The following is a 23,141-nucleotide window of genomic DNA, read 5'->3' as shown; positions in this document are numbered from 1 at the left end:
ATTTATTGTATTTTGTGTTTCGTGGAGATAGTCATGCCTATTAACTTAGGGAGAATAGGAACTGATTTACTAACTATGTGTATATTATTGTTCTGCCATCGTATTTTTTGTTCGCTATCGACTTTAATAGCCCACTTGGATCAACAACGATAAACTTATAATCACTCCTCATCGCACTTCTGTTACTAAGAATAATATCTACCATCCTACTTCAACTACTGCTGCTGATGTTGTTATGTATCATGTTATGAAATCTAACCTCACATAATCTTCCTTTTAATTTTTTTCCTATTAGTATTCACAAATTAAATAAGAAGTATGGGAATTTTATACAAAACTGAGATTCATCATAGAAGATATCTATCGAAGACGTTGATAACCAAGAAAACTATCAGAAGTCTTTATTTTCATGTTCTTTTCCTTTTGTATCTGCTACTTGTATTACTATTAGTTTGTTAATAATATAATATCAATCATATTCTAAATTCTGGTTATTTTCTATTAAGATTATTGTTAATAATTTGTTAATAACGTATCATGCTGCCCTCTGGATGATGGCTCCAGTATGTCGTCTTTAAGTCCCAATCCAACGTGTCACACTCGATATCAACGAATCCGGAATGAAATAATCTACAGATGCGTGTTCTTACGATCCCTGTCAAATAGAAGTTTTCCGTTGCGCAATACTACTTATATCGAAAGACAGGAGCTACATAGTGTATTGAACAGTGCTATATTACAGTAATTTTGGCGACATCCATCTCAGGATTTTGGTAACGAGTAGAGAAATAGAAGATTGGGAAGTACGCTATAAGGAAGATGATACGTTTGATGACAAAATATGGAAGAAGGATTTTAGGTGGTGACGGGATGTGTGACCGTCAAGCTAGTGACTAGTGTATTAATGGAAACTCGACATAAAGTTCACCGTAAAGACGTTGATAACGTGAAAAACAAAAGCATTAATAGTAATGAGAAATATGGATGTTGTGATGATATAGTGATAACTATGGACGATAATAGCACAATGAATGCTAGGTCGGTTGAATGTGAAATGTGTAAACTATCTTTTCATTTTAAGTGTTTGAATATACCGGAAGATCAACAGGAGTCTTTAGGTAAGAGAGAATTACCCTGGAAGTGTGATTCGTGTGATAAGAAAACAATCAATGAGAATAGCCTAGAGGATGAAACTATGTCGAAGAAACCTTGTAAAGATCAAGAAAAAGAAAATGAAAAGAAGAAATTGGAGGAAGATGAAGTGAGTGGGGTAACTGACGTAAATAAATCTAATTTAACTACAGATGATATGTTAAGATTAATACTTACCGAAATGAAATCCGTGAAGAGTGAGATTAAAGACACACGCCAGCAAGTATCGAAAACTGATAATGCGATCGCTGAAGTTAAAATTCATTTGAAGAATGAGTTTGATGCAGTCAGGAGTGAAATGCAACAGATATGTACAAAATTTAGAGAGGAATGTCGGATGGAAACAAAGAAAATCGTTGACTCTTTGAGAGAAGAATTTAAAGTGACTAAAGAAAAGACAGAAAATAACGAACAACGCATATGTGCACTGGAAGAAAACGCAACATCTATCATGAAAGACAATGACGAAATAAAGACTAGTGTAGTGGATCTACAGAATGAGATCACTTTATGCAAACGCAATATGGATACTAATACCCTGTACATCACGAAGTTAGAAGATGAAATGACAACTCGAATAACTGTCTTAGAGGAGAAGGTAGTCGAATTACATCAGATAGATACTAAAGCTAGACAATTGACAAATATAACCGGACATGGAGAAGGAAATAAGGAGCTGCTAAATTTAACACCAGCCGAAAACTCGGAGCATAAACAACTAAATATAAGGAATATACAAAATACCGAACGATCAGACAGGCAAACGATAGAAAGTGCGAACAGAATGCCTAGTAATATTAGCTTCAGAGATTTACGGGATTTCCCAAGGTTTAATGGCCAGAATAACAATAACGGTTATGCCAAAAATTTCCTAGATGAATTATTACAGACTATAGAATTATTCTCTCTAACGGACAAAGAAAAACTTGTAGTGGCTCAGCGTTGTTTAACAAAGAACGCAATTGCATGGTTTAAGAATGTGAAATCGGAAATAAAAACTTTTGATGATTTTGTACACCTTTTCAGAAAAAAATATCTAAATCAAAATTTGGAAAGAGCCCAGAAGCGTCAGTTACAGTATATGCGATATGACAGTACGAAAAATGGTAATATCGTTGATTTTGTTTGGATGATTGTTAACAACTATAGAAATATTGTAGAAGAGCCGGACGAAGCGGAGTTGATGGAAATTATCCTGAATGCGATTCCGGCCCAAGACGCTAAAATACTACGAGCTACTCCTAGTCCGAACTCGGATGACTTAATTACTAGAATTACTAATATGCAAGATGGAAATAGACAACCAATGAATAAACCCTGGGATCGAGATGAAAAAACCAAGTCAATTGCGCGAAATCCGAGGGTGAATTTTGTAAAACGTTTGAAAACAGATTTCGTAATGCAGTCAGAAGATGATGCAAATCCATGTAATCGCCTGGTTCCTAATAGGATAAACTATAATTATAATAACAATATGAAGTGTAATCAATCATGGAACAATAGACGTGGTAGCACATGGAATCGGAACTGTAGTAGAGGGTACAGTAATCGATATGTCCGGAACATAAGTACGAATTCTGTAGAAACCATGACAGACCCAACTCCAGAACTTAGTACTATTGTTAATACAGTAGTCGCCACGGATAACCGCCGAGAAAACTAAATCTCCTATCCGATGAGAAGGTCCGTATGTGATAACCAAACTACTTCGAAATTGTGCAGTCTTAAACACTTTAGATGGAAAGTCTATAAGAACTCACAATTTTCAGAAGAAGTTCTACAATTGTACACAGGAAGAAAGGACCAGATTGATGACTAAATACAAGTCACCCGAAGAAGTATTTTCTAATAATTAACAATAATAATTTTTTGGTATTCTACGTTAATGATATTTCATAATTTCTTTTGTTTACATACATGGACTGAGTTCATTGTTAGTATACAATTATAAAATTTTAAACGAAGTTTAAAATTTTAAATTAAACCAGCGGCCGGCTGTAGTGCTCCACTACGTGCGATACAACAGTTAATTCTATGGCTTGATGTGCAATCCGCAGTTCATTTTAATGTTATGAAAGTTTGTTGTAAAACAGTTGAGAAATTTATATTGTTTAATTAATTTTATCAGTAGTACCCAGATTATATATCTGTACTTAAGTTAATTTGAAAACATCATTGTAAATAGACCATGAACACTCTTGAAGAAACTTATTCTCGGAAGTGAAAAAAAAGAAAATATTATTCTGTTATAAATTAAATACGTATTGTAGTTTGGAATTATCAAACTTCAACATAATTTATAAAATTTGCTCAGACAAAGGAGAATTCTATTATTGGAGAAATTCTATCTTCAGTGTGAAGTGAACCAGATAACATTGCCTGAGTAAGAATTAAGTATTTTTGTAATAGAAAGATATGACAAACAAAATGATAGCTTAATTTGTTTTAGGCTTGAGGGTCCTATTCCCTCAACACCACCGAAGCCTTCAGATATGATTTAATCTTCATATGAACAAGTCTGTCAAAATTATCAGTACTAAATATGCAATAATAGTTGACAAAATTTCCGTATTTCGATAATTATTGCAGTATGTATTTTGAAATGATGGTAAGTTTTCTGATTATCATTAAATACATCTTTCTTTTACCTGGATTTTTGCGATGTATATCAGGTCAAGAATATTGGATGTGCTGCGGTGATTCATGGGTATCGAAGCGAATATATATCTATCGAGGAATTTCATAGTTATTCTCCAGATTTTAAGGCTATCTAGATAGAACACAAATATGTCTTCTTCGAATTTTAAAAATGTATTAAAGGTGAAGTTAAATATTACATAGTAAATATGAAATACAAATGAATTACTTTGATATGACCGCAGAGGCATATCGCATATTGTATGAATAGTAGATATTTATTGTATTTTGTGTTTCGTGGAGATAGTCATGCCTATTAACTTAGGGAGAATAGGAACTGATTTACTAACTATGTGTATATTATTGTTCTGCCATCGTATTTTTTGTTCGCTATCGACTTTAATAGCCCACTTGGATCAACAACGATAAACTTATAATCACTCCTCATCGCACTTCTGTTACTAAGAATAATATCTACCATCCTACTTCAACTACTGCTGCTGATGTTGTTATGTATCATGTTATGAAATCTAACCTCACATAATCTTCCTTTTAATTTTTTTCCTATTAGTATTCACAAATTAAATAAGAAGTATGGGAATTTTATACAAAACTGAGATTCATCATAGAAGATATCTATCGAAGACGTTGATAACCAAGAAAACTATCAGAAGTCTTTATTTTCATGTTCTTTTCCTTTTGTATCTGCTACTTGTATTACTATTAGTTTGTTAATAATATAATATCAATCATATTCTAAATTCTGGTTATTTTCTATTAAGATTATTGTTAATAATTTGTTAATAACGTATCATGCTGCCCTCTGGATGATGGCTCCAGTATGTCGTCTTTAAGTCCCAATCCAACGTGTCACACTCGATATCAACGAATCCGGAATGAAATAATCTACAGATGCGTGTTCTTACGATCCCTGTCAAATAGAAGTTTTCCGTTGCGCAATACTACTTATATCGAAAGACAGGAGCTACATAGTGTATTGAACAGTGCTATTACAAACTATCATCTCTAACACAGCAGATACCAAGTGATAGTCTTTTGTTATATCAGAAGGGTGAATATCTTTACTTATATAGAGAAGTCCAAGGGCTTTCCTGGGCCAATATTTTATTGAATCAAGATATTGATACTGTCGCTCAGAATATTAGTGATGTTACATTGGAAGCAATTAGGAATAATGTTCCATTAGCAACTAAATCAATTTCTAAATAGCCGAGATGGTATTCTCGTAATTTAATTTATTTGCTTAATAAAAAGAATAATGCTCATAAAAAGTATAAAACAACCCAATCTCCTCAGGATTATAATGTATTTTTCAAATATCGTTCTAATTTTAAGAAGCAACTTCTTATTGATAAAACTAAATATTATAGTAAAATTTAGAAGAGCTTAAAAAATAATCCTAAAAGATTATGGAAGCACGTGAGAAACAAAATTAATGCTAAAGAGGGTCATAAGGCAGTATTAGTTAACGAGGAATTGATCTCTGATCCTCGATTGTTATCTGAGGATATGGCCAAGCAATTTGAAGCTCTTCATCACAAAGATGAAATTAATGTAAATAATAGTAATGATACTTCTATGGTCAATCAATTTTGTAGTGATCAAATATCTTTTAACACCAAACAGGTACTTGATGTTATTAAAACTCTGAATGTTAAAGCTTCTGTAGGTCTTGATCAAATTCCGATTTTTATAATTAAAGATATATCTGAAATAATTGCTCCAATCTTGACATCATTGTTTAATTGGAGTTTAGAATCTCATTTCTATCCAAATGTGCGCATAACTGTTGCTGTAACTCCAATTCCGAAAACTGATGGAAGAACTGTAACTGCCTATAGACCTATCTCTATTCTTGATGTAATACCTAAACTTTTTGATCAACTTATTTATAATTATCTTCATAGTTCCGTTGAACATTTTATTATTCCTGAACATTATGGATTTATGAAAGGCAAATCTACGGAATTAAACCTGAATAGGTTTTTGACATTGGCTTTTCCTGTTGTTCATAATCGTAGTCAAGTTGATACAGTCTATTTTGATTTTGCTAAAGCTTTCGACAGGATATCTCATTATATTTTTCTCAAGAAACCTGACTCCTTTGAAATTCCTAAATCCTTGATACTTTGGTTCGCTTCCTACTTGCTTGGTAGTAGATTTGTGGTCAGATATATGGGTTGCAAAACATCTGTGTACAATATTTCTTCGGGTGTTCCTCAAGGATCCAATCTGAGTTTTCTTTTGTTTATAATATATATAAAAATGATACTGGTAAATCTTTGAAGTGTTCCTTTCTATTGTATGCAGATGATTTGAAGATTTATTCTTAAATAGTAAAGTGTCAGGATCACTTTAAATTACAAACTGATATTAATTCAGTTTGTCAATGGCCCATTCAGAATGCACTACTTTGAACATGAATAAAACCAAAATTATATCGTAACGAATGTATCTTTTCTCTCATATTTAATCAACCATCATACAATACAAGTAGTTTCAACTAATAAAGATTTAGGTGTTATGATGGATAATAAGCTATTATTTGAGTGAGTTTTACGTCCCACGATTATGCCGGTTAGGTTAAAGGAGAAAGCTATTATTTGATCAACATATTTCTACTATGGTATCTAAAGCCAGAAGGAATCTTGGGCTTATTAAATAGGTTGCTAAAGACTTTAAAGATTTTGTAATCTGTAAATTTTATATTGTGCTTATGTTCGATCTCCTCTGGAATATGCAACTTTAATATGGAACCGAAATATTGTTAGTACTGCTCAAGTTCTTGAGTCAATTCAAATCTCTTTCTTGGCTTAGCTTAGATTCAAATTTAAATTGAATGACATAACTATTGGGGAGACTCTTACTAGGCTTGATTTGCTCTCTCTTAATGTTACAGTAGGAAGTAAATCAAGCTTCTTCACGATATAATGCATGCTAGGGTGAACCTAACTAAACATATATATATTAGAGTTCCTTCACATAACCCCAGGGACTATCAATCCATTTTATGTAATAACAAATTAATTGGTACTCCACTATTTATTAGTGTAGAGAATATAAACGAAAATCTCTGAAAATCGATCTATTCAATGTAAATTTTGCTCTACTTAAAAAACAATATTTAGAATGAGTTATCAACTAAATATATAAATTCGCCATTGTTCTATCTGGTATATTGTATAATAATAATAATAATAATAATAATAATAATAATAATAATAATAATAATAATAATAATAATTGTAAACTCTTGTCAACTAGTTTCGCCGTCTTGCAAGATCTTTTAGAAAACTTTCATTATTTCGTGAATCTGAACCTTTTAATAATAATAATACGAGTAGACTCACATTATGTTATGTTTTGGTATTTTTAAATATCTCTAAGAAAACTGATGAAAAGTAAGATAAAAAGAAAAGAAAACAAAGATTTCTTCAAGTTTTTTTCTTTAAGATTTCGAGTCCTGACCCAGTCACTCACTTTTTCACTCTTTGTCGTGTGTTATTGAACTGGCACTTACAAAACATCTGGTGTGGGAAAAAAATCCGTTATTTCCTCATTTCATTAATATATATGAAATTACAACCCTCAAACGGTGTTCTCAATATACATGGACACCGGATTGTCCAAGCATAGTAACTAGGATTGTACAAGCCATGCGGTCTGAGTGGAGAGGACCGACTTCAGGAAAGAGTAGAGTAGAGTGAGAAATTTTCTGGATGCGTTGACGACGAGGTCTTTGTGCACCCATACAAAGTCAGGACTTAAAAAGGAAAACCAATTGAACACATAATCAACAATAATAAAACTAGAAATAAGTTAATTAAAATACAAGAAAAAACATCTACGCACGAGTTAAAATTAAACTGCATGTAAAAACTTAATGTCTCGTAAAAATAACAAGTCCAGAAAGAAAACGAATGTCATCCCCAAGAAGATGATCCAGGTCTACCGAGAGGTTGTAATGTTGTCGATACCTGCCGAGTCAGAGCAGGGCAATTGATAAGGATATGACAAATAGATAAAAGGTTAAAAAAAAAAAAAAAAAAAAAAAAATCTGGAGTTGCAACTCGACGTAAAATATATGCATGCGTCAAATGACTGTCCAATACGCAGTCGAATTAAAAGGATTTCTTCTCGACGAGATGCTCGACTTTAGAAATGAGAGAGTATGTGGCTGTTCAGGGAATTGGACTAGCTGGCGTAGTGGTTAACACATCAGCACGGTATGCCGAAGATTCCGGGTTCGAGCCCTTCGAGAGCCGGTCCAGTTGTTAATTCACTCTTTGTGTCTTATTGAATTTGCACCAACAGAGGATCTGGTGTGAAAAAAAAAGGTTGTTTCCTCCTTTCATTAATATATATGAAAATGACAGGGCTCAAAGTGGTCTGGTCTCTTGTAAATAGTTGAAAAGTGACCAAAAGCACATGAAAAAGTGACCAAAATCTCATCAAAAAATAACATTAAACCTTGATACCGAACTTGGGCATAACCAACATAGGGCCGGCTGGATCATAGCTGAAATACGTAATGTTTTAACATATCAAGATTAAAAATTATACTTTGTCAGCTAATAAAAAAATGGATTACTTGTGTTTAATGTAGAGGTCTGCACAGGCAGGAATTTTTAGCCCGAGCCCGGCCCGGCCCGTTGATTTACAATGTGAGGTCCGACCAGAGTCCGAAATATGTTTTAGTCTTTAGGCCCGAGCCCGGCCCGAGCTCGTGTAATAATCAAATAAGCCCGAATTACAGAAAGTTAATAATTAACGCAAAATTGTATTTTTATTTACAGCAATTAGAAGGTGCTTTAAAATTTTTCTAGGAAAAGTGGTCCGATAATTATTGTTGTACAGTATATTTACGAAGTTAGGCCCGAAAAGGCCCGAGAAATATGGTTGTATATTTAAAAATTTACGGCCCGAACCCGAAGTGGTATATGCTTTGTAGGCCCGGACCCGGCGTGCAGACCTCTAGTTTAGAGGTCCATTATTAATTACATATTTGCACGGTTCTAGAAGAAAGAATAGACACAGAAGGGCTCTCAAACTCACCCTGAGAGTTTAATCACTCACCAACAACCCACTGTGCTTTAGAAAGAATAAAAGGCTGAAGTGAGAATAAAGCTGACTTGCTTTACATGTGGCAGCACAGCTGCACATGGCAGCAAGTACTGAAGTTTCAGAAGAAGAATAAATAACAAGTTTCTGCCATTTTTCCATTTACTTCTATATTTTTCTTAGAAAACTGCAAATGCAAAACATAAATTAGACGAAAAAAAATGACTTCACCCCCTAAAAATTACTTTTAGTGACAAACTTGAAAAAAAGTAGCTTTTAGTTAAAAAAAAAAAAAAAAAAGTGACTCGCTATGAGCCCTGAAATGATGTTATACGAAACTGATGTTTACTTCTTTCCTAAAAATTTGATTTATATTTATTTATTTATTATTTTGTTTTACATACCACGCTTTAGGCTAAAGGAGACGAGTTGAGTTGATTTTGAGTTTAACGTCCCTTTCAGCAGCGAGGCTATATGAGACGGGACCTACTGTTTAACGTGTAATCCGAACTACATGGACTCCAGCCGGGAATCGAACCCGGGTCTCCCACGCCAAAAGAGCGTACGCTAACGCTTAGCCACGAAGGAGTTTGCTAAAGAAGACGATTAGGAATGATGAAAGGATAAACACATAACATCCAGATAGATCATGCAATAGCCACCTATGACATACACCGTTAAACCACACTATCACCGTCTGATAAGGAATAATAAAAACAATACACTAAAAATAAATCAAAATAAAAAGCGTTACAAATAATGAGAATGTAATAAACCTACCTTGAGAGGCTATCAAGAATGAAGAACACGCATGGGCGAGAGCGAGACCACTGAAGAGATATTACAGAAGAATCTACAACTTCAGGCTCTCCACAGACATTCCATGTTGTTACAGGTTTCTCGGAAACGGCTTTATGTAATCTCACTGTTCCATCATTGCTCCCTACCTTAAAAATAAAATTTAATATTATTATTATTATTATTATTATTATTATTATTTCTGCATAGCATGTCTTGCAAGTTAACACATACGTTTACATCAGCTGCGTTTTTGAAAGAAAGAAAACAAAAGAAAAGAAAAAAGAGAATAATTTTAGCAAGTTTTGCAACAGTTTAAATGCGTTGCAAAGTCGTTATAAAGTTCCCGTCATTCCCCATTCCAGTTTTTCTTGGTTCCGAATATTAGTCTCAGGATTTTATTCTCAAATACTTTTAGTCTGCGTTCTCCCCTCAGAGTAAGTGACCACGTTTCGCAACCATACAGCACAGCAGGAATGATTAGTTTTAAATAATTTAAGCTTCAAATTTCTCGACAGAATTCGCGACGACAAAAGATTTTGAACTGAATAATAACATGAACTTCCTGCTTTCAGTCGACATTTAATTTTTTTGTGGTCATGATTTTGGTCTGTTAATATTGACCCTAGATGTTTGAAAGTATTATCTGATATTCTGACATATCCATAATTTGGAGTATTACGATCCCAGCGAACTTCCATGTATTTAGTTTTTTCTGCATTTACTTCTAAACTCATGTCCCTACAGGCGTTTAATAAAAACCTCTGGATTTCTTTGAGATTTATATCATCAGCACACGCCATAACCTGATAAATACCATTCACCTCTATATCCTGGTTGCTATCTTTGATTTTCCTTATAGCCTACTCCACAACAAAGTTGAATAATAATCATAACGACTCATCTTTGTGTTTCAAACCATTTTCGACATGAAAGATCGTGGACAATAATTTTTCTACTCGGACTTTAGTTTAGGATTCATTTAAATGCATCTTAATTAATCTAACTAGCTTTTTCGCTATTCCAAATTCTGTAAGTATGTTGTACAATGTTTTCATCCTAATCGGGTCGTAAGTATCTTTAAAATCTATAAATAATTGATACATTAAGATAATGTATTCTCATTTCTTTTCGACTGTTTGTCAAATAGTATATATTTGGTAGATGGTTGATCGATTTGCATCGATAACCTCCTAAATCTTCATTGATTTTCTCCACCAATTTCATCTGCATATGAGATCAATCCTGCAAATAGAGAGATCAATCTTGCTAATGTTTGAGAGGATTTTATAAGATGTTGGCAGAAAAGAAATGTTTCGGTAATTATTACAATTAATTTTGTTGCCTTTCTTGTGAATTGGAATAATGATTTATTCTTTCCAGTCTTGAGGCAATTCCTCCTTGTTCCAGATTAGAAATATTAGTTTGTGTACCTTGTTCCACAATTTTTCCTCTCCAGCTAAAATCAATTCAGCCGGAATTTCGTCTACACCCAAAGAATTGTGTTTCTTTAATTATAGCTATTTCTACTTCTGTTCGGTTAGGCTCTAGAATATATGATTCTGCAGTGTGTATTTTCCTTTCTTCACTAACACTAGTTTTGGCTGCAAATCGTCAAAGCAAATCGTCAAAGAAATCTTTCCACCTATTCAAGATGCTATCTGTATTAGTGAGAATTGTTAAGTCGGCTTTCTTTAATATGTAAGCGCGAGGTTGATAGTCTTTATAGGTTTTGATATAGCACACTAAGATTAAAAGTACTTTGCACTACAGTCCACGAAAGGTTATCAGAGTTGAATTCAATGTCCTGTTTCACCACTGATGCAGAACCTACTACTTAAAGTAAGATTCGAACTCGGGTTTTTACCCGAGGCTTTATGTCCACCGAAGATTCCAAGACCATCACGATTATTAGCTACTTAACCATACAGATAAATATACACTGCTGAACAAGACTACACTTATTTAATATAAAAACACATTTACACGTGACGTTTCGATCTTCTAGCCAAGATCCTCATCAGACATACACTCACCATACATACACATACACATACACTTAACCATACAGATATAAAGGCACCCGAATTGCTATGGTCGGCCAGATAATGCATTTTTAACCGGGTGACAGTAATCAATGCATGAACTCCCAATGCAATTATTTCTCGCTCTCTAAACTGAGATTTTTGTCTCTGGTTTAGGTAACTTGTCGACTGCATCATCATGCTGAGTCAACATCGAAAACCCGAATAGAAGGGGAGTTTATAGATCTTCGGGTTTACCTCTCTCGTTATATTAAGTTCCAAATTTCAAAGCTCTAATGCTTTTGGTTTAATTTTTTATCAGGTCTGAAGTATAAAATAGTAAGCCAGTACGGATTTCACGCAAGCCACTTAAGAAAAGAGTCGTGTTATAAAGGAAGTCTGCGAAGGAGGATTTTTTGATACAATGGTAAATACACCAGGGGACAATGCTCCGTCATATCCAACGGTTGAAGAGGTAGGGGATAAGACGGGAATAACGGGTGAAGAGATAAGACATTTCAGTAATGAGGATGAGGAACATCCAGAAACTTATGAAGGTGATTTCCTTTGAGGATACGGGCACTAAACATGACATGGTACTTTAAACAGGACACTGAAAATGTCACGGAACCAAGTAGACTACACGTAATCATCAACATACTGGACATTAGAAAGGTTTTGACCTTAATGGATTCCCAATGTCTTAATGCGGACCAGAAGCGTGAACGTATAACAAGTTCCATGGACATTCTGCGGCACTTTGGGTATAATGAAAACGGCTTTTTGGACAGGCTACTCCGAATGGATGAGATCTGGTTATTTTTGTACGATCTCGAAAGCAACGATGAATCACAGGAGTGGAGACATTTCGATTCTCCACGACCAAGCATTTTCTAAGATAATAATCTTCAAACAATGTGATGACATCTGTGTTTCGGGACAAAGATAGCAACGTATTTATCGATTATCTGGAAAAACGTGTTACTATCAAAGCAAAATATTACACTTCATTCTGGACAAACTGACACAGAAGTTCGCATTAAAATTAAAAGTTTGGGAAAGTTGGAGAAGGGCGTGCTGTTTCTTCCTGACAATACATTCGGACACAAAGCCGGCATCCCAATGCGAAAACTGACTAATCTGAAGTTCGAACTAGTGCAACATCTACCACATTCACCAGATCTTATCTAGCACCCAGTGACTTCCATCTTTTCCCAAATTTCAAAAACATTTAAAGGAAACACAATTTCATATCTATAAGGAAATGATAGAAGCTGCGAAGCAGTGATTTCAGACCCAATCAAAAACATTTTCCTAGAGGGTCTAAAGAAGTTACAGGAGTATTGTCACAAGTGAATTCAATCAATTATTTGTTGAATGACCACCAATTTTCATTCGTGTAACATTTTCTTTCCTTAGTAAAGTTTAAGACTTATCAGCATATGCTGATCAAGGTGGGCACGTTAAACATTTGGATACATGGGAATATGATATACAATGCACAGAGTAATTTTATCACTGAATTGTTAGAACATATAATCTACATCAGTTGACACTAGTTCTTTTTTTTTTTTTTTCTCCCACTAATATCAAGAATAGTATCTAACATAAGTAGGAAAACCAGTGGCTCAATCGTACGGTATTACTCTTCACCAGTACAGAAGTAAACTCTATCCTAAGTTGAAAGCTGGATATACAAACACATAAAAAAATCCTAACTTAGGGCCTACATGTTAGCGTATTTTAGGAACTGAGCTAAACTCACTCTCAAACTAAAAACTTTCAAATAAAATAAGCTTTACTAAAATAACTTTTATTTCAGCTACACTTGACTTGAGCTTACTACCGGGAAATTAGAAATAAATTTATTTACTAATACACAAACACCTTACTAGTTTCAATTTGATTTTACAGAGGTTGATTTCATTTATATTGAGAGAATTTGAATGTGCAACTTATCTAGGAAATGTCGTATTTCCACCACCGGTTGTTTTCGATTTGAAGGCCACATCTACTGACTATTGATCGGCATCGGAGTTTCCATTGCAAGACATTGTGTTGCAACTGAACAATTGATATTGCATCCTGCTCCTTTTTACATGCTTTCCACAGGCCGGAGACGGTGCGGACTCGATGACGGGACAGTCGCCGATTGAGGAGTCTAAAAAGACGAGAATCCATTGGGCTGGGAACTGGACTTTTGACAAGTGTGTCAGAGAAGGGAATTGCCGAAATTTCCGTTTCCTATTCCATACGGCGATAGAACTTCAGCGATGTTTTCGCTGTGAGGCTAGATGCCTTGTCTTGGTGTAGTTCAACCTAGTTCACATCTCAGCACAATGCTGGTATTTTATGCTGGTACATTTCAGTCGGGACCTGTGTCTGGTAGTACGCAGCATTGATTTTGACGTTTCGCTCCGCCTTTCGAAGCGGAATTTGCTCCTGTACGAGAAACTGACCACAATAATGAACCCTTTAAGGGAACTCTCTGCGAACTGGCGGAAGAATGTGCTTCAGCCCTTGGCATCAACAGGTCTGTATGTAATGGCATGAACTTAATCACAGTATGTGAGGTAAAATCTACGCCTCATCAGGATAACAATAAACTTCCATCGATCACCCGTGAGATGAGGTTCATACAGTTTTCTGCAGTTCCTTTTTTGCTCCGCCACATGATACGGTTTCAGGGTATGCACACTGCTCAGAGAACAACCGTGAGGCGTAAATCCCTATGAGTGGCGTGGTTGATTGTCGCCTGCGATGTGCAACATTTGCTGGTCAGTCGCACACTGTGTATGAGAATTTTCGGAGGTTGCTATACGCCAAACCACACGCAATACATGCTGGGTCCTCTTCACGGGAGGCCAGTTTCCAGCTGCTCGTGTTGGTGTGGTGGGCCCAGAACTCTGTGCCATGTATTTCGTATAATACGATTAACAGTGGCAAGACTTACACAAAAATTACGCGCTTGACCTATTACTACGATGCGTGATACCGTGACTTAGCGCCAGAAAGGACCACAATGAACCCTTCCAAAAATCTGTCGTTCCGCCGGCATCAGACTACGCTCGACTACACTGTTCAACTGCAAGCCTAATGATATTGTTACTTCCTCGTGGTAATCTCACGCAAATGGGTTGCGCGAACGGGTTGCAATGTACAGTTGTACATTGACTTCGGCTTAACATAAATGAATCAACCTCTGTATCTTTAATATGGCAACTCACTACACACGCATCTTCATTGAAATAAAGAAAAGCTTGGAAATTATATTATTCTTTTTGCACATCCGTACTGTTTCTCGTTTCGGGTACTTTCTTATAATAAATTATCCTTCTTTCGCTTCCTTGGGTACACACTTAGGTATGTTTACTTATTTATGTTTTATGATCTTAAAACCATTTTAATTCGGGGTTGATGACAAAAAGTGACAACACGAATAGTATAATAAAGTTAAGCCGAAATTGAGTTTTAATTTAGGCTTAAAATTTGGCTCGTTTGAGATAAACTTACACTAGTGTTTTGAACAATAAACTATCTCAAAAATTCGCCAAAATTAAGCACATTCACAACTCTAGTAGATCAATGTCGCCTATACTCAATTTTCATCTATTCGTACTTTTTTTTAAATTCCACTTATATATTCATTATTCATTGGCTCATCTTCACCAAGTTCCACTGGGAGCGAAGAAAGCAGTATATGCATTTATTCCATTATTTCGATTAATAAGCAGATCCATTACTTAGCACGTACTTTATTACCACATACTTCACTATTACATGAAGTTTGGTAAGAACTTTCTTAAATTAAATTCAAATTTCTTTTTTTTTTTCGTTTATCAGTGAAAGGAAATCTATACACAAATTATTTTATACTTCATTTTGGTGCTCTTAGATATACTTACCAAGAAATATGGACGCTGAAACGGGCAAAATTCGATGCATTTCGCTAATGCAAATGAATCTGAAAAGAGAACAAAATATCTGTTTACTATACCGCGCATATAATGTTGTACATCTAGTAATATCCATGATGACCTTATTATTTATATCTATTACCAACAACACTATATTATAATAAGGAAAACTCACTATTCCATGTATTTATGCAAAGTTGATCAATTTCAGGTCAGTAGGATACAATATTACGACGCAATTTTAAGCATATTTGTATTACAGACTGTAACTTACGTGTGAATATTGTACGAGGATCATTCAATAAGTAAAGAGACAAAGTCTATATTTTTAACACTAATCAATTTTTTTTTTCAGGGTTGTTAGCTGGCAACCTTGGGATATGCTCTGATCTGCTGTTTCGTAATTTTATGTCAACATAACTTCGAAAAATATCAATTCATCATGGCAAGTCCTCGAGAAGATTGCACCTTAGAAGAACAGCGCTCATTCATTAGGTTTTTAATCGCAGAAGGTGTAAAACCAAGTGAAATTTTTTCTCGAATGTTGAGACAGTACGGTAACAATTGTATGAACCGTGCGAATGTGTACAAGTGGGTTGATCGGTTGAAAAGTGGCCGAACAAGTGTAGGTGATGAACCCCGATGTGGACGTCCAGTGGAAGTTTCTGGTTCTTCGTTGGAATCGAGGATTGACGGACTTATTCGTGATAACAGAAGAATTACTGTTGAAATGATAGCTGAGGAAGTTCAAGTAAGTGTTGGAACTGTTCACAATGTCATTAGGAACATTTTAAAGTACAGAAAAACGTGTGCCAGATGGGTTCCCAGACAGCTTACTGACGCTCATAAAGAATCAAGGCTTTCCATTTGTCAAGCCTTAACGCAACGAAGTTTGATTGAAGGAGACGCTTTTCTTGAAAGAATAGTGACTTGCGACGAGGCCTGGATCCATCACTACGACCCTGAGACCAAAAGGCAGAGTATGGAGTGGAAACACACTAGCTCTCCAGTTCGCAAAAAAATTCAAGGTTCAACCTTACGCTGGTAAAGTGCTGCTGACCATCTTTTGGGACTCACAGGGTCCAATCTATTGCGATTTCCTTGAAGATCAGCGAACTATCAATAGCCTATACTATTCTGAGATGCTAGAACACAAAGTTAAACCAGTTATCAGGAGCAAACGCCGTGGACTCTTGTCAAAAGGAGTCATTCTTCAGCACGATAACGCCCGCCCTCATACAGCCCAGCTGACCCGAGATAAGCTTCAAGAATTGGGCTGGGAGGTCTTACCTCATCCTGCCTACAGCCCAGACCTCGCCCCATCTGATTTTTACCTGTTTGGACCACTCAAAGACGCCCTACGTGGAAAAAGATTTGCTAACAATGAGGAAGTTAAGGCAGCGGTGCAAAGGTGGCTTCGGGTTAAATCGAAAGATTTCTTCGCCAAGGGAATTAGGAAGCTGCAAGAAAGATGGGACAAATGCATAACTGTAAAGGGTGATTATATTGAAAAATAGCCTTAGTTTTGAAAGATTGAAATAAATCTTTATTGAGCTATAGCAATTTGTCTCTTTACTTATTGAATGCCCCTCGTACATATTGTTCTTAAATTAAACTTTGTGATTAATACACACATTTTAGAATTTCTCGCCACTAGTTCTCAGTGTGCGAAGTATCCATTGCTGTAATAACAGCAGTTGGACTCTCTTAAGCTATTTAGAACTCAACAAGTTTTTGTAAGTGGAAGACTGTCTCCAGTAATGTGAATTTATCAATACTAACTTCTGACATTTTAGAGTATAGGCAAAGAAAGAAGAGAGATATATATATAGTCGGAAATGATCAATTAGAAGCAACTACTGAATAGTGCCGTACACTCTTGAAGTTATTTCGAAGATTAATTCTATATGAAAAACAATCGTTACCAAGGTGATTAATGTACACACAACTATTGAATTTAAAAGTAGCATTATTATATTCTAGTACATAATATTCAAATGAAGTAATGGGCAAGAGAGATGCATAGCAAAAAATAATAAAAGAAATTAGCTAGGGAGGCAATGAATTTTGTACATGGTAGTATATTCTCTCAAGCTTATATATTGCCATTGAAATAATTTTCTATTGATTTTATCTCGCATTTCAGAAATAACTCACCACAGCTTGGATTATACAGTCGAGGAACCGGCTTTCCTCCACTTGCTAAACAATGAACAATATGTCCTGTATTTATCGCTACGAACAAATGATTTGAATCTTGAGGACTAGCTTGTAGATCAGAACACTGGAGATTGTATCTCAAACTCTGATCCCTAAAAATCAATGGAAATAATATTTTTAAACATAGAATGATATTATAAACCAAAACTACAAATCGATTTATATTTTACGAACAAACAGAAATGTAATATCAACTTAGTATCAAATATTATAAGTATAATGTAATTCATCATACACTGGATGTTCTTCATCTGTAAGAATATCTATTTATTTCCAGAATTTTAAAGACAACATTTGCAGTACAAAGATTACTTTTCCTTGTCAAGTTCAAATCTTCATTTTTATTTGATTTTCTTGCCTCACAAATGACAATATAAAGTGCCTTCACACACTAAATATAATAAACGAAAAAGTCTTGTCTCAAGCGTTCATTAAATTTCATAAATAGTCTATAAATGAAAGTGATTTTAAAAAAATCTGGCTTTTTTATTTCCTATTTCTATTATATCCTTTCTTCAATGTCTAACAAATACTACAAAATTCAACCACATGAAAAAAATATGCAATGCACAGTATTTACAAGTTTTAATTTGAATGATGAATTGAATAAACAATGTCAGAAACTTGATAATAAAATTAGAAGACTATAACTAACAATACGACTATCAAAAAACCTTACAAGTAATTGTGTTAATAACTGTACAGAATTTTTAAAAGATCATACGAAACAAAAGGTATGAAAAATGTTTTGTCGTTTTATTAATTAATTTATTCTCCAACACCAAGGCACGTAATTTAAAGCGAGACTCGAACTCCTAAATTAATGTCGATATCGATTTTTTACAGTATTATAGCGAGAAATGGATAAGCCGGATTTTTCAATCTTCTGAAGAAGTCGATTAATTAAAATACATACATAGAAACAAACAAATGCATGTGCCCTGTTAAGAATGCAAATGTAGCCTAGGGCGGTTAGTAAGTGAAGTTTAAGACTTCCAGGCCTCTACACCTGGAAAAAGTAGCTACGATTGTCTTTACATATCACATCCCCTGGACAAGGGCAGAATGGGAGAACTAAACCCGCTTCCACTGGAGATCAGTTGGAGCAGCCAGTTCGGTTGGTAGATAAACAAATGGCTTACGGACTACATCATTGCGGTTCTTATTAAAATATACACCGAGAGCACCATACATTAAATTTGTGCTAGTGCTCTCCTATAACTAAAACAAGGGATTACTCACTATTCCATACACCCACACCAATATATAAGTAGGTGACGGCAGCTAAAATTTTGCGTCTATACTGTAATATATTTTGCAGATGGCAACATTCTACGCAGTCAATCACAACAAGAACACCCAGCACATGACAGATGTCATAAATCAACAGTAATCCGAAAAAAAGATCAACATCATCACCACAGAAAGATCTACAAGGACTTATGAAGATATGATATTATATATATATATATATATATATATATATATATATATATATATATATATATATATATATATATAAAAGACGCCGCAGCACCTTCAAAGGCATCAGTGTGTATTTTCTTGGATGCACTGGGTTCTGAGAGCTTCTTAACACAATCTCTAGGCTGCGCATTGACCGAGAGCTCCTTGACAATATCTTGACTGCGCACGGGCCCTGAAAGGGTGAAGTAGTTTTTAAGGTCAAGCGCAGCTAAGAAAATGTAAGAAAGTCACCAGTTATACGATAGTTCAGGGGATGAAGATAAAACTAATGGGATGAGTAGGTCGATAAGAGTGCAGAAGAGCGAAAAGACAATGAATGAAGAGACAATAATTGTATACCCAGGTAATATAGGATATTCGGGTAAATATTTATCACTAACAAATGAAAAGATCTTGGCAACCAATAGCGATCGGATTCACCGGTTTCGTTTTTCAAAGAGAAAACTTATTAAGTTTTATCACAGATACAGAAAAGTCACTGTATTTACCTCAACAGATCTCAAGTTCGCCCTTTCGAACGCTTGACAATCGTCACGGCGCACTGTAGCCCTGACAGCCAGAAAAGTGGCCAAAACTTCCTAAATCGAAGTTTCAATTTGGAGACTTTTAACATCCTAAGTAGTTAGGTTGGTATCTTCACCTCAGAAACGATAGTTTTTGAGGACTAGATGCACATACTTCGTCAAATCTATTTCAATCTGAGCGTTAAACTTGTTATATCGGAATCTCGCTCAAAACGCAAGTAAACGGAGCTTTCAATCACATTTCACTTTCTTGTCCTTGTAGTTATTTTATTTATTTATTTACGACTCATTGTAAGTAAATTTCAACTATGTAAATAACATGCAATAAAACTGTATTATTTTTAAATTACTGAAACATTTACAATATATTTCTGATTGTTTTCAGGTAATGTCGCAAAAATTGAAAAAGTCCTACGAGATCCCACACTAATTTTTTCCTCTTTCTTTTAATCTTAATTCACGAATTCAAAGCAAGAATTTGCTACCCCATTTCGTTTTATCGAAATTTTTCTGCAGCAATGTATACATTCGGTACACATTGAACACCTCTCTTGTATTTGATGTAAAATGAATAAAACTATTCAATAGAAAGCAGTAACGAAATACTTTTGTCACTAATTCATTTAAAATTCAAAATCAGTGGCCAAAAACCGCTCAATACCATTTTAACAAATAAAATTATCTTTGTTTTAAGACTACTATATTGCCTTTTTTTTTTTTTTTTTTTTTTTTTTTTTTTTTTTTTTTTTTTTTGCAAAATAATAATACGAAATTTGAACTGAGCGACATCGAAAATCGTCAATACCAATTTTTACTGAAATTAAATTATTTTTCATTTTAAGTCCGCCATTTTGTTTTCTCAGCAAGTAATAATATCAAATTCGAAATCAGCGATCTCAAAAAAACATTAAGTACTGAGTTCTATAAAGATTGATTGGTTGAAAGAGTTTGAATGGGTGCGTCGACAGCGAGGTCTTTTGCACCCTGCTCTGAGTTCTATAAAGATTAGATTATGTTTTCAACTTAACTACACACAACGTACTGTCATCGTATTAGTGTCATATAGAAGAGCTGAATGAGGATATATTTTACTAACAGTTTCATCTCAGTAAGTGGCACAGTTTTCGTACAGCTTCACTTTTTAGGATTAAAAAGAAATTAGTTTTCCCCCATTTTCTCGAGAACTAAGCATGGACTTTTACAATTATAAATACCATTTTGTTCTGCTAAATAAGTTCTATAGGTTAATATATGTGTCATCTTCGAACATTTCTTTCTGTTAAACGCTAAAAATATAGTAGAATTTATTATTATATTTTTTCTTTATATTTATTACTTTTTGTTTATTTATTCAGTGATTTTTTTCAAAGAACTTAAAAAGTTCATTACTGAATTCTCTAAGTCGCGTGTGTGTCTATTATTTACAAATTTTTCAATTTTGAGCCCTTCATTCGTCAAAACTATCTGAAAGAAGTGACAGAATTTTTCGCATCCCTCTTTCCGTTCCCGAGATATTGGCCAAAAAAGTTCCGATTTCGGGAGATTTAAAGATTCATATCTCAGGAACCGTAACTCACAAAGAGATCATATTGGTGTTCATCAACACCTAAGAGGATGGTGAACATTTTGGTACAAATAGCAAGCGGTGGCCACTGGCCAACTCCCAGATATTGGCCCAAAACTTAAGGAGCCACTTCTCGGGAACGGTAAGTCATAGGGAGATGATATTTTGTGAATTTTTCAATTTTGAGCCCTTCATTTTGAGCATACGTCTTCGTAAAACAACATATCGCAGAACATTTTAACATAACAGAACTCTTAAACAAAACATGTGGAAAAAATTTAGTACTCAATATAATTATAAATGGATAGATATATTGCAGGAACTGTTTAATGAGTTAATAATAAATTAATTGTTTAATAATAATTGTTTATTGTTATTTAATTATTACTTGTTTAATAATAAAGCACATAGAACAATTGGTATAAAGCCTATAAAAGTTAATAAGAAAAATTAATTTTTTTTAAGTTCGTTCTAGCAATGCTCTTGGAGCATTCTCAACTGGTTTTAATTTTGAATGACTTTTCGTTATCTTATAGAATTTTTTCCTCTTCATTTATTATTCCTTCACTTTCCTGCACTCTTGCTAACCTCCCGTCTTATCTCTACCAAACTTTAGTTTCAACCTAGGAAAACCTCAGTTGATTTGGAGTTAGCATCGAAGCTATGTGAAATGTGGAGCTACAACTTAACGTAGAATCCATATAACAGTTATTCCCATCGAGAATCGAACGAGGATGCGTGCGTTAACCGTATATAGTCATGATGAAGCTCTAACTAGGAAACACTACCACATGAACACGTTATTTAGTATTGAACATGATATCCATGTGGATGCTTTACAGCTCTTTTTCTTTCCTTTTATCCCTCCTTATCCTTCCCAACTTCAGGAAAGTGTTTCAGCGAAAGTGCTTATAGTGTACCTGTAATGTGTGATTATGTCTTGACAAGTTTTCAGTAAGTAAATCATTATATGTATTTCGAAGGAATAAATAAAATAACAAACACAAGCGAAAAATATATCTTAAGAATTTTCTCCTTTCCCAGACATTTCCACATACACACACAGGAACATACTGGCAAATGTGAAAAAAAAAAAAAAAAAAAAAACTATTTCAAATTTTTCCTTTTTTTTATTATTTCCGCTTGTACTTTGTAGAAAAATACATTTTTCATTTCTGTAACCGGAGTCAATCTTGTACAGGATGACCCATAATTATGTATATGATGTTTGAGTGATTGTAGTATTTGTAATTCTGGACAAAAGGTTTCGATATGGCAACATTGTATAGCCTGAGAGTGGGGATAATGGTCACTGGACTTAGAACCGATAGTGTACGCCAGACAGGATGAACGGAACTTTCCTGAACAGTTGGATCGGTCGACATGGGTCTGGAGTGACCAGCTCGATCTCCCGATTTGGAACCACTTGACTTTTTCTTATGTGTGAAGAACAAAGTGTATCAACATCGCATACGCAATTTGGCCAAGCTACGGGAAGCTATCACAGAAGAGTTCCACAGGATACCAATACAAGTTCGTCAAGCTGCTTGTGACAACGTTGCTGTTCGTCTCCAGGCATGTAAGGATTTGGATAGTGCATTGGTGGACCTTGCCATGGAGAACAGAGATTAAAATTCTTGTAATTTTGTAGTCTTTCAAACAACATCATATATAATGATGAGCCACCCTATAGATACTGAAATAAATAATCAGAGGTTAAAGTGCTAAATTAGATAAC

General features: G+C 34.6%; 1 protein-coding gene across 1 annotated transcript in view; it reads right to left on the bottom strand.

The window, feature by feature from the left end:
* LOC145668403 (cytoplasmic dynein 2 intermediate chain 1) overlaps positions 1 to 23,141 on the bottom strand; it is an 84,668-nt gene that overhangs the window by 19,436 nt on the left and 42,091 nt on the right. The window contains exons 14-16 of the mRNA XM_081736203.1: positions 17,768 to 17,922; positions 15,599 to 15,657; positions 9,652 to 9,818 (exon numbers count right to left, since the gene is read on the bottom strand). Of these exons, the coding sequence (XP_081592329.1) occupies positions 9,652 to 9,818; positions 15,599 to 15,657; positions 17,768 to 17,922 (381 nt within the window). The remainder of the gene's footprint in view (positions 1 to 9,651; positions 9,819 to 15,598; positions 15,658 to 17,767; positions 17,923 to 23,141) is intronic.

The sequence above is a fragment of the Thermobia domestica genome, chromosome 13, assembly GCF_964235325.1.
Source record: "Thermobia domestica chromosome 13, izTheDome1.hap1.1, whole genome shotgun sequence".
NCBI classification, from domain to species: Eukaryota; Metazoa; Arthropoda; class Insecta; order Zygentoma; family Lepismatidae; genus Thermobia; species Thermobia domestica.
Note: the sequence above shows the minus strand (reverse complement) of the source record. Positions and strands in the feature narration are given on the sequence as shown.